Source organism: Budorcas taxicolor, chromosome 13 (assembly GCF_023091745.1).
Source record: "Budorcas taxicolor isolate Tak-1 chromosome 13, Takin1.1, whole genome shotgun sequence".
NCBI lineage: Eukaryota > Metazoa > Chordata > Mammalia > Artiodactyla > Bovidae > Budorcas > Budorcas taxicolor.
The window spans coordinates 77,999,529-78,012,315 of NC_068922.1; the positions used below are offsets into that span (position 1 = coordinate 77,999,529).

The 12,787-nt window shown below is 54.4% G+C and overlaps 1 protein-coding gene across 1 annotated transcript in view; it reads right to left on the reverse strand.

Moving 5' to 3' along the window:
• Positions 1–9,020: 9,020 nt before the first annotated feature.
• UBE2V1 (ubiquitin conjugating enzyme E2 V1) overlaps positions 9,021–12,787 on the reverse strand; it is a 29,026-nt gene continuing 25,259 nt past the window's right edge. Inside the window, exons 3-4 of the mRNA XM_052650539.1 lie at positions 11,933–12,058; positions 9,021–10,751 (exon numbers count right to left, since the gene is read on the reverse strand). Coding sequence (XP_052506499.1) covers positions 10,605–10,751; positions 11,933–12,058 — 273 coding nt within the window. The 3' untranslated portion in view covers positions 9,021–10,604. The remainder of the gene's footprint in view (positions 10,752–11,932; positions 12,059–12,787) is intronic.

Sequence of the window (12,787 nt, forward strand, 5' to 3'; positions counted from 1 at the left end):
CACTAGAGCCACCTGGGAAGCCCAGCTGACACTCAGTAAGTGTGAAAAGTGAGAGTCGCTCAGTTGTGTCTGGCTCTTTGAGACCCCACGGACTATATAGTCCATGGAATTCTCCAGGCCAGAATACTGGAGTGAGTAGCCTTTCCCTTCTCCAGGGGATCTTCCCAACCCAGGGATCAAACCCAGGTCACCCCATTGCAGGTGGTGAGCCACCAGGGAAGCCCGACACTCAGTGGGTGCTTATTACACACTTGCTGAATGAATGACCCTGCAAGAGTGGATGCTGCCACGTCCCTGGGTGAAGTGGGAAGCTCCAGGGAGCCCTATGGTTCACGATCGCCCTGTGAACTGTCGCGCACCGTGTTCCCTGGAATCCACGGCTGGGTAGGCTTGTTCTCAGTGGGGGTTTGTGGGAAAGGGGTGGCTGAGGGTCCTAAGTGTTTGCTGTCAGATTCCCAGAGCTGGGTGCTTTTCAGGGGCAGGGCGAGAGAGGGGGACACGGGGGCTCCTGGGTCTGGCTTCAGGCCTCTGACCACAGTGTCAAGTTTGTGGAGTGAGAGGGTCAGGAAGCTGCAGTGAGAACAGTGCGGCCGGAAGTGGCCGTCTTCTGGCCTCAATTATCTGGGAAGAAAAATAATCGCGTTCCCAAGAACCCATGGCCTGGGCGCCGGGAACCAGTGCTGGGGCTGAGGGTGGGGGTGGGGCTGGTCTGGGCAGGTGGGCCCCGATGGAGGCTCAGAAGGTTGAATCCCTCAGCTCAGGGTGACCGGAGGGAACTAGGGTGCAGACTGGGCCGGTGCAGAGGCCTCCAGACTGTGAGTGTCTGGGGCGTGGCAGCAGGGTACGGCCTCTCGGGAGGGGAAACCGCCGCTGTAGGCTGGGGTGCCCCTCAGGGAGGCCCCTCCAGCTCCTGGAGCTGCCTGAGCCTCACCTCCTACCAGGCCTGTTCGTACCCCTCCCCCAGGTCCTGGTGGGGGCAATGGGCCAACACAGGGGACCGCTATGCTACAAGCCACAGATAAAACCTGACAGCCCTCCTTGGGATGGTCCCAGGACCAGACCCAGGGCAGACGATGGTGATTGATAGTGACAGTAATAATAATAGCTCATATTGTGTTTCAGCCACTTTCTGGCACTGTCCCGTTTAACCCTCACGTCACCCCATGAGGTGACCACGCTCACTCTTCCCACCACAGCAGTCCTCAAGGGCCTGGGAGGGCTGCCTTCATCCCACTACTCTCTCCTACCACAAATAGCCTCGCATACTCGTGTCCAGCTGCACTGATTTCCTTGCTGTTCCTCGGTCCCGCCAAGCTCACGCCTGCCTCAGGACCATTGCACCTGCTATTCCTGCAACTAATTCTTTCTCCGATGAGCTCTCAGCTCAGATGTCATTCCTTAGAGGTCGTCTCTGACCACCCATGTGAAGCAGTTCCCACCCTTTCTCCTTTCTACCACGTCAGCTCACTGTACTGTTCTTTTTTTTTTTTTTTCTAAAAAATTATCTATTTTCGGCTGTGCTGGGTCTTGGCTGCTGTGTGCGGGCTCTCTAATTGCAGCAAGCAGAGGCTACTCTCTAGTGCGGGGCGTAGGCTTCTCGTCGCAGGGCACAAGCTCTAGGGCGCGGGCTCAATGGCCGTGGCGCACGGGCTTCATTGCTCCACGGCCAGCGGGCTCTTCCCACACCAGGGATCCAACCCGTGTGCCCTGCACTGGCAGGTGGGTTCTCAACCACCGGCCCACCACCTCCCTGTCCTGTTCTTACAGCCCTGACTCCGTTGTGAAATTATCTTGTTGATTCATCATTTCTGTACCCTCTGTCTCCCATGCCTGGAATGACGGCAGAGACTTTTCTGAAAATTTCTGCATTCCCAGCGCCTGGCGCAAAGGAGACCTTCGGAGACCTTCAGACAGACAGACAGACAGACAGGCAGACAGATGTCCATTCTCTGTGTGCTGCTCATGACTGCATGGGCCAACTGGCCATCCTTCAAGAAAGATGGTATTTCATCTAGGCTGGACCCCAGCCCAGGGCAAAGGTGGGGTGGGGGCTTCTGTAGCCCCCAGATCACTGCCTTCCTCTGGGTACCGGCCTGATGTTCCCAGAACCTCCTGCCAAAACTCGACCCAGGGAAATCAGATATCAGCTCATTTCCCTCTCCACCCCCGACTCCTGGACAAGCCACATGGACTCTGGACAGTTTCTAGGCCACAGAAAAGGGGGCTCAAGCCAGATTGGGAGAAGACATCTGGGACTGTACAAGGCCTTTTCAGCCAGAGATAGGCCCGGACAATTCCCAGCCAGGCTGAATATGAGGCCAGAGTGTGTAGGGAGAGACTTGGGACCAAGGTGCTGAAACCAGGGCAGAAGCAACTGACTTCGGGCAAATCCTGGGTCTGTTCTTCTACTCGCTCATCAAGCGTCGCCTCCCCGGTGCCCGGCACGGGGCGTGGTGCAGCACATCCTTGTGCCCACTGGGCCATCGGTGCAGAGTGCCCATTATGTGCCAGGCACTGACAGCTGCTACCACGGCCACGTGGCACGCCTCTTCCTGCCCCAGGGCCCTTGCTCCGTGGTTCTCTTCACTCAGAACTGTCCACCCTGCCGAGCTCTGGGCATGTAATTTCTTCCACACATTTGAAGACGTTACCTCTGCAGAAAGGCCCTCCCTGCCCAGGGTGACCTTCCCATCTTGTTCTCTTGATGGGATATTTCAGGTATGTGCTTAATACTTTGAAATGACATTGTCAATTCACTCTGTCTGTTTTGTCTCTTCTATTCCAAAAGGGAAGTCGCTCAGTCGTGTCCGACTCTTTGCGACCCCATGGACTGTAGCTCACCAGGCTCCTCTGTTCATGGGATCCTCCAGGCAAGAATACTGGAGAGGGTTGCCATTTCCTTCTCCAGGGGATCTTCCCAACCCAGGGATCAAACCCAGGTCTCTTGCATTGCAGGCAGATGCTTTAACCTCTGAGCCACCAGGGGCAGCAATTTTAGTTTGCTTTGTTCTCTGCTGTGACTCTGGTATAGAGGTCTGCACACAGAAAGAGCTCAATAAATGTTTGTTGAATAAATGAATGAACAAACCAGTGAGTGAAAGCTCAGGGAAAGGGTTTGGCTCCTAACCCAGAGGGAGGAGGAGATCTATAACCTGAGGCCTGAGGGAGGGGGAGAGGGTGGGCTAGTGAAGACAGGGGGAGAAGGGTTTTGCCTTAAAATGCTTTTCTCCAAGGGAGGGTTAAAAGGTAGCTCAGAGGTGGTAAGGTGATTAAAATGTTAAAAGCCTTTAATCTATTGATACCATGAAAGTTGAGATATTTTACTAAATCTTGATGTCTGGCTTCTGTCTCAAAAAACGTAAAGATATGGCCATCCTGAGCTCTCATTCCAGAGGCAAGAAGGTCAGTTTCCCAGCTTGTAACATCAGCCCCTTGAAGCCTTTGAGTCTGTGACCCCTGAAGCCAGAGGCCGCCTTGGCATCGCTGCAGGACCCCACCGCAAACACCCGGGCTGGGCGACCTTGGGGACGCCTTCTGAGTCCTAGGTTCGTCCTCAGTAAAAGTGAGCTGTTAGCGCAGGTGCGCTGGTCCTCCAGGTGTGGGGTTTGGAGTGGATGCGCGCCAAACGCACACGCCCAGATGCTTGCGAGGCCGCTGAGAAATGGTCCTTCTTGCCCCGTCCTCCGGGCGTCCGTCTGCAGCGCGCGAGCGCCCTCTGCTGGCCCGAGCGGGGACGCAGCCCTGAGCCTCAACCTGGAGCCCTGGGGCCTGCAGACCTGGAGAGTTTGTCTCTGGTGCAACAGGGTGATTTCACAGTAGCTTGAAGGGTTTGCCGTGTGCTGAGGACCGTGAAAATCTCACGGGCGCATAAAATGTTACGTAATGCTTAGCACAGTCCTTTGAAGGGAGCCCAAGGGCTCTGCCCAGAGCCACACAGCCATAGGTGTACTGGGGTTGGCGTCCATGACTCCAGGTCATGTGCTGAGATCCGGGGAGAGAGAGGTGACATGTGAGCCTCTCTGCTCACCCACCCGCGTCTTCACCAGCTTTACCTGGAGCCGCTAAACTCCTTACTGGGCTGGTCCCTCTGTTCGCCCTCCCAGTTGGCCCACAGTCCCTCTGTCACTCCGCGAGTTCTCGGCAGAGCCACCGGGACCCTGCCCTCGTCACTGCCCTGGGCCTGGAGAGGAAGGCGAGGCCCCGCTCTGGAGAAGGATTCCTGAGCTCGCGGAAACCTTCTCAGTGTGTCCCAGGACAGCTTTTGTCGCTGGAGGCAGGGATGTGGATGAGCCAGGTGAGCACCGACCTGCATGGTGCCCGTTCCAGAGAGGGAAGGAGGAATCAGTAACCGAATAAATCAGTTCGTTAGGTATGAATACTTGCCAGGAGCAAAACAGCATCGGCTAATGAGGACAGCCAGCCCACAGTGGCTGCTCTAGAGGGGCCAGGGCTCTCTCGGGGGTGGGGGGGCGTACCTGTGCTGCCTGTGGTGGGAGCCCACCCCTGGACACAAGGAAGCAAGTCCTGGGCCTGGGCACCAGACGGGCGAGAGATAGCCACGTTTCGCCTGGGGGTGACGGGCGGAGAGCCCAGGGAGGGGGCCCCTGGGGTAGGAGGGGGAGGGCATGAGAACTGGCTTGGGGAAGCGAGAGGTTTCTGAAGTGCCAAACTAGTGCGCTGGCCGGCTGCTGCAGCGTCTCCGCTTCTCGAAGACCCCGGGGCACGGTGGGTCAGCGCACAGAACGCAGGCCAGCGTCACCCAGCCCCGCTCCGTGCGGTGTCAGGAGGCCACCGAGCCTGCCTGTCTTCCACCCTACTCGCCCACCGGACCCTGAAGTGGACAGGCCTCGAGGAGGGACCAAAAACGTGTCCCGCCAACCACCCAGAAGGGCTTCTGATCTGAGCTCTTTGCATCCCAAGGGCCCGGCGGTGCCTGGTGAGGGCGGCCACCCATAGCTGCCCCCGCCAAGCCACACAAGAGCCATCTGTTTATGCTTCAGATGACCGTCTCAGACGGCGAGGATGCCTGTGTGAGGCACTCCTACAAATCCGGAGGCAAAAGGAACAGAGATGACGTAATTGAGAGGGATAAAGGGCTTCTCAGCTCGAGGAAAGATACTCAGCGTATCACATGACAAAGCGCACAGGAAGCCATGAGCTAGTCAGCTCAAAGATGGGCGGGCAAGGACGTATGAGCGCAGATAAAGGGAAGGGAATGCAAGGAACTACCTTGCGTTGTTGGTGGGAGGGCGAGTTTGCTACTTCTTCGTTTGGAGGCAGTTTGAAAATGACAGGATTAAAACTGCCCATGTCCTTGGCCGGAGAAGTCTTTCTAGGCATTCTCTTGGCGCGGGTGCGCCCCGGTGCGCTCCGGTGCGCTGAGGCTGCTGGGCTGGGGCAGAACGTCAGGGATGACCTCAGGGTCTCCATGAGGCCCTGGTCCCTGTGGGTGGCACACGGACAGCGCTCAGCAGCTGTCCAGGGGCCTTGAGAGGTCCTGTGGGTGAAAGACATGTCTGGGGGAAGAGCGGAGTGGAGGCCACACGCCCAGTTATGCTAACTGGGAAAAAAAAAAAAAAAACAACCAGAGGGCGATGGGGAGCGGGTCACGGCTTGCGCATGCCTGCTCGACCTCGGAAGGATGTGCAGCGCGGCGGGCCTCGCCTTGAGGGGCGGGGTCAGGAGAGGGAGGGAACCTCACCTTCCGTTCTGCCCCCTGCTACTGTTTGAAGCACTGTTCAGGTTCCTGTAGTCTCTCTTTGGTGAACATAAAAGTGGGGTCTCCAGCTCAGATTTCTCATCACTAGAGTAAGGGGCAGGTTAATTTTTTTTTTAGCAAGGGAGCTGATGTGGTCTCTGTCTTTCACTGCTGAGGTGGCTGCCACCTCTGTGCTTATCACAACTGAGATACTCTGTGGGTGCTGTGCCAAGTCGCTTCAGTCGCGTCCGACTCTGCGGCCCCGTGGACTGTAGCCCACCAGGCTCCTCTGGCCATGGGATTCTCCGGGCAATGATACTGGCGTGGGTTGCCATGCTCTCCTCCAGGGGATCTTTCCGACCCAGGGATCACACCCAAGTCTCTAACGTCTCCTGCATTGGCAGGCAGGTTCTTAACCACTAGCACCACCTGGCAAGTTCAAAGTACATACATTGGCCAGGCATTGAACCTGCATCTCCCTCGTGGGAGGCAAGAATTCTACGACTGAACCGTCAATGCCTTGTAGACAACTCTTTACTCGTCAAACCTAAAATGTTCACTTATTAACCTCTTAACATTTCTGGAACTGGGACATTCCTTACAATCAGTGGCATCTTTATAATTGGCAGTTTTTTCTTGGTAGTGCATAAAATAATGGTCCATCTCACAGAGCAGGATCTCAGACTCAATGAAATGTGGGTCTGTTTCTTGGGGCCCCCGCGGCCACCCCATTACTTGGCACCTTCCACCTGGGCCACAGGGGTCCTGCCCATGCTCTGAGGACCCACCACATGTCCCTGGGTAGAGCTTCAAGGACTGCAGGCCTCCCAGGGGTCAAAGGCCACCTAGATGACAATCTGGGGAGGAGAAGGTACAGCTGGTGATGGAGCTTTACGTCCTGAGGCCTCAACTGTGGCCAGCCAGCTGTGATGGTGCTCCTGTTCTATACAGGAATGAAAAAAATGTGTGTGGCACATTAATGTTGGGAGATCTCACATAAAAATCTGTATCAGAAAGATTACAACTAAAATTAATATAATACTGTAAGTCAACTATACTTTAATTAAAAAAAAAATCTGGCATTCACTGAGCCCACATTCCCAGCACGTCAGGCACACACCGGAACCCCGAAGACATGGCCAGTGCCTTCCAGTGCCTTCCAGTGCCAGGGCCAACAACTGCGAGGCTGGTGCTGAGTGCTAAGTCCTCCCCTCTTTCAAGGCTGCCTGCAGCCACAGGTAACTTCATGGAGCCCCCAGGAGGAGGCCCCAGGGGGTATGTCCAGTTGTCACCCCCATAGCCCACAGCCACGTGTGGCCCATACAGCCCACCCTAGCATCTTCCTTCTCTCAAATTGAAAGAAGAGATGCTCTCACAAGCTGCCCTTCCTTAGAACGTTCTCTGCTCGAATCCTTGACGTCAAGACCAGAGTCCTTCACAGAGTTCTGTGGAGCAGGTGCAGGCCAGGGAAGGGAAGAGGACTGAGTGTCCACTTGCCATGGGGGTGAGGGGGTGGGAAGGGCAAGAGGCCCAGCGGGACTGGCTGGCCGCCAGCCAGAGGAGCGGGCCCTTGGCAGGGCCGGGGCTGACCTGATACCACCCATGTTGCTGCTTTACAGCCAGAGGCAGCAGGGCGCCGGTACCCCTCACCCACCCCCACCCAGGGGCCCCAGAGCTATCTCAGCAGAGAAGCAGCTCAAGGGCGCTGCCCTCCCCACAAGGTCGTGGACAGAGGTCACGGGGCAGCGGAGACCCCTCGCTGGTTTGCTGGTGGTCAGTCCAGGGGGGTGCTTCCCTCCCCAGCACCATCAGGCCTGCAGGTCCACATCGTGAACAGTGACAGCGGAGGGACCTTCTCTCATGGGCAACCTGGCAGGGACTGGGGGTCGGGGGCTACCCCGCTGAAGAAGTGCTCTCTGCACCTCGAAAGAGCGCTTCCTCTCTGCCCCATGTGTAGGCCGTAAGCTTGAGACCACCTGTGAAAGCACCGGCCGAGATAAGGGGCAAATCGCCCGACCGTGGGACGTATCCACAGACCAGCCTGGAGGCTGTGCCAGGAGGCTCCAGGTGAGTCCCGAGGCTCTAGGCCCCAGTTCCCCGTAGCCACCAAGCAGGTACCAGGTGCGGAGTCTCCGCTTTCCTGTCTGGAGGTGTCCGCACTCGTAGACTTGGCCCTGGGGGTGTCCTGGCAGCGTTCTGAAGCTCCCCTCCTCTTTCTCCCTTGTGAGCTGACTGAGGGTGAGGAGCCCGAAGACGTCCCTGGCCCGACCCCCTTTCAGGGGAGCTTGAGGCAGCAGCTCACTCCAGAGGACGGGCTCATGAGGACCTTTAGCAGAAAGTCTGGCAGCCCTTTCTGGAAGGTGGCCCGCTGTGAACCACCCGACTCCCTCCAAGCAGTCACTGACGTCCGCTCTGGCCCCAAGGGACAATCTGGCTCCTGGCACAGACACCCGGGTGGTGCCTGCTGGTGGTCGGGACCATGGCAGGGAGTGCAAATTCTGAGTCAAGATGGCCACGGACACGTCCTCACCCCTCACACAGTGGATGGCAGACACACTCTCCATCCGAGCAAAATTCTTGTTTCAAATGCTAGAAACACATGGGAGAATCTTTTCCATCCAACAGACAACTAAATCCAGCTACTAAGTACTAATAGTTGTTACTAGCAGAGACTTAATAGCTTGAGTTTCACAAAGCAACATTTTAAATCTAAGGGAAAACCCTACCCCTCCTTTGCTGGTTTTTTAAGACAGGGGTTGGCAAACTATGGTCCATGGGCCAGGTCTGGTCCACTGCCCAGTTCTGTTTGGCCCCTCAAATGAGGAACAATCTATACAGAGGAACGTCTGCAATTGATCTGGTAACAGGGAATACTAACTTTGAATCCCAATTACGTTATCCCCTAAAAAAAAGCATTCCATTCTTCTCAGTGTACCTGTTACCATTACAAAAAACTGTACTCAATTATGTTTTGAATTTCATCCAAAAGTTGTGGAAATTTTGTTTTCTCATTAAACACACACATAATTTCTTTGATTTTGCCTCTTGGCCAATAACGCTTAAACAGTTGGGGATTCTCTGGCTGAAGAATGGTTAGGACTCTGCCCTCACTGCTGAGGGCCTGGGTGCAACCCAAGATCTCACAAGCCAGATGGAAAAAAAAGCCTAAATGTTTACTAACTTGAACCCACTGTAGAAAAAGTTCCCCAACCCCTGCTTTTGGAAGTCAAATTGAACACCAAAGCATCTAAGACATTCAATTCTAATCCTGAATAAATTATATGCTGAGGAAGAAGAGCACAGCTTCTTAAATATTAACGCACACTTCTTTTTATTATATTAAAATCAGGCAATGGTCTGACAATAAAAAGACTGCTTATGGAATACTGTTATGTTAAACTTTACTTACAGGATGTTAAACCCTTAGAACTAAGGTTTCCTCCAGAAAAAGATTAATGGAAACATCAATTGCTTTTCAGACTTGATAGTTGCTGCTTCAAAAGGTAGTTTTACACAGACACTAAAAAAAAAAAAAAACCCTTGGAGCACAATGAATTGATTTTATTTCGGTAGGCATCCACATCTCAGCATTTAGTGGTCCTGAACAGAAGAGTGGAAAAACGCAGCGATTCGCCAGGAATTTCGGGGATCTGCCGTGCACACCGAGGTCTTTCGTGATCCCTGCTGAGGGCCGGGAGAAGCAGCAGCACCAAAACCAAAGTATGCACCGGATTCAAGGCTCTTTTCGCTCCAGTCGTCAGCTTCCGAACCAGACCCGAGTGGACTCAAAGGACGGCCCAGTGAGAGCCCTGTGTAAAGCTTCTTCCATGTTAGAAAGCCAAAGCCTCTACAGGAAAAGGACAATTCATTCAGAGGGGTCGTGTGTGCTTCCAAGTGGCCTTCCTCCAAGTTTAACCACCAAGGAGGCCGCGAGCTGGCAGGCCTGAGTAACCCTGGTGACTGTTCTTTTCACCTTATCGAAACCTGAGCTAAAGAAACGCATCAGCTGATGATGACAGCAGAGGGTGGCAAGGCTGAGAACCCAGTATTTGTTTCCCAGGCTGGTGGAGAGTAAATTGTGGTTCCAAGACTAAATGAGGGGAGGTCAGAGACTCTTTCCAACCTTACCTGATGGCTTCTGGCCAAAGCAAGGAAGCATCATGGCAAGTGTCGGGTGGTGGTGGTGCAGAAAGGGACTTGAGGAGGAGGAAGGAAAAAGCAGCACCCCTCGATTAAGGTGGGGGGAGAAGATACGGGGAAAGCCCTGAATTCCTCACCAAAGGCCAATTTCAGAGGGGAGCAGAGGGGTTACAATCTATGCCTCGGCCAAGGGCAGCAGTGGAGGGTGCGGGGGGGGGGGAGGAGGATTGATGGCTTGGAAGAGGGGCGTCACTTAAGACTTAGAGAGAGACCAGGGATGCGGACAGAGCAGCCCACACGCCAGCAGTGTCCCCCAGGCTGTGACCTGAAACCTTCACGCCTACTCTAATAAGCCACGCCTAGCTGGAGGGCTGTTGCAGGGAGTGGGGGGGGAGGCAGAGACCCCAGGCCGTGGAATCAGCAGCAAGGTGGCTGTGTGATGTGTCTTTTCACAGTTGAGTTAGACGTGCCCCACCGGTTAGGATGGGAATCAATTTAAATATCACTTTCTTGATCCCGGAAGTTCAACTATGTGGACAGTGGTTACACTTGACAGGATGATTTGTTATAGCACAACTTATATATTTCAAATGGACAAAAAATTAGTATCATTTACAGTATCTTAAGATAAACTGCCTTTGAATGGGAGCTTTCTTTCCAGTACTTTGAGGTCTACAAGACGAATCTAGAAAATTTACTACTGTGGAAAATGAAGACTGCTTAAATCGAATGGGGGCAGGGGAGGGCCTGTGGTTTTTCTTTTTGATTAATTGCTGTAACACTGTCCTTCAGGCGGCTGAGGGAGTTTCATATTTTCTTTAGACATCATTAGGCGCCGAAGCTCTTGCAGGACAACTTTGATGCTATACGAATTCTGCCATTTTGCTAGCACTGATATGGCTCTTGGGTCCACCTATAGAAAGGCAAAGATAAAACAAATTACTGTCAGGCTCTCAAACAAAAGGAAAGCTGTGTGCTGGAGCTAAGCTATAGCAGAAAAGTGAGTGAGAAGCATTTTCCAGGTGGAACATGCTGGTCACCCAGCAGGACTGACACGCGGAATGCCCACGGGGTTCCCTCCCTCCCACTGGTCTGCTTTGCCCTTGTTGGGTCCCAAACCCTCATGGCCTGGAAGGAGGGAATTAAGGGCAAGTAAAAGCCGCCTTTACAGATGAGGCACCAACGCCTGGTGAGGCTCAGCTGGCTGTGAAATGACGGCTCCGCCTGCTGGGCCAGCTGCGGCCACCGCCCAGGGCCTGTCCTGCCCACTCTGTGCCCAGGTGGCGGGCGATGCCCAGGGCCTGTCCTGCCCACTCTGTGCCCAGGTGGCGGGTGATGTTCAGGGCCGGTCCTGCCCACTCTGTGCCCAGGTGGTAGCCACCGCTCAGGGCAGTAGGGAGAGTGAGGCAACAGCAGCCTGGACCCGGGCTCTGCAGACCAGAGCCTGCCCGAGCCACCCTCCTCAAGTCAGTGCAGTGCCCCCCTGGAGAAATGCCTCCAAGCAGGAACTTCTCCTGGGTTTAGGAAATCAGGCGGGCCTCAGAGGCTCGAGTGCCTTTGGCGCGCGGCGCGGGGCCGTCGGCCACCCCTGCTCTGCTTTTACAGCGTTTACTGTGGTGTCACCACCAGCACCTGCTTACGGCAGATGAGACTGGTCTCCATTCACGGCAGTGAAAACAGTGGCAAAAATAAGAAAGCAAGGCCATTACAAGGAGAAAGTATTATATGTCCATGGTGCACAAATAAGGCCCGTGGGGAGAAGCGTGGCGTTGGGGCGGTCTTTTCCCTCTCGGCCTCCATTTCCTTGCCTCTGCCTCTTGGGGGTGAAGCAGGAAGGCTGAAGGAGCGCTCCTCTCAAAGTGACCGGCACAGGCTGAGTGATAACAGCCCAGAGCCAACGCCATGCAAGTTGTGCTGAAACACAACTGGGAAACAGGCCCTCCCTCCAAAACAGCACGTGTGTGTCCTGCGGTACATGTCATCATCCAATAACCAAGGAACAAATGCAATCAGGCCCCAAGCGCCCCTGACATTCGAGCACAAAGAATTTGGGGGACCCCCAGGGGACAAGGAGGGGCAGCAGAAACAACTTACCACTCCATTAGAACTATTAACTCCATTCATATTAATTTTTGTTACAAATCTTACAAAGGGGGCTGCTTCTGGGTATTTAGGTCCACATTCTATTTTAAGGCTGTATATTCGGTTTTCATAAATTGTCTGGAAAAAAAATAGAAGGCATAGCCATGTCAGGCAATTACAAAGAATTAAAAAACCGCACAACTTCTGAAACCCCATTTATTCCCCATGCAGAGCTGGTGCGTCTGCTGCCACCATTCAGAGTCTACTCGCTGTTTGCTAAGTTAGTCGTAATCAGTCCCTGCACCAGCGCCTTTGCATCCTGGCTTTGGGGGAATATAAACAAGCCAGGAAATTTAAGCCAGTGTCACTGAAGTCTTAGGGTGGCATCATTAGGCCCAATCAGATGGACTTGGCTTTTCTGTTCATTTGTCTACACTCTGGAAAACGACGTGTAAGAGGCATCCTTCACTCTGGGAAGTCACACCGATGTCTACTCATGCTGGGATCATCAGCCAAGGCACTAAATACCATCGTGCACAGAGTAAAGAACAAGCAACTCTAGAGAACTTTGAACTCAAGCACAAGGTCGGAGTGGGCACAGACACAAGGGTTGCCTTCCAGTCCTCACCACCGGGGCCACGCTCTGGGAAGGGATCTCAGCCACGGGCACTCCGTCCCTGCTGCCTTTAGGACCACCCGGCATCGAGGAGGTGTGTGGGGGGAGGGGGCCGAGGACGCCAGACCTGCCCAGGAGAAACGGTCCTTCTCCGAGCGCCAACCGAGCCTCCGCTGAGAAACACCGAGTCCCACCTCATGCCCAGGGATGGCTCCCTTGTCACTTCTGCCCCGTGAGCAGTGGAGTGCGCC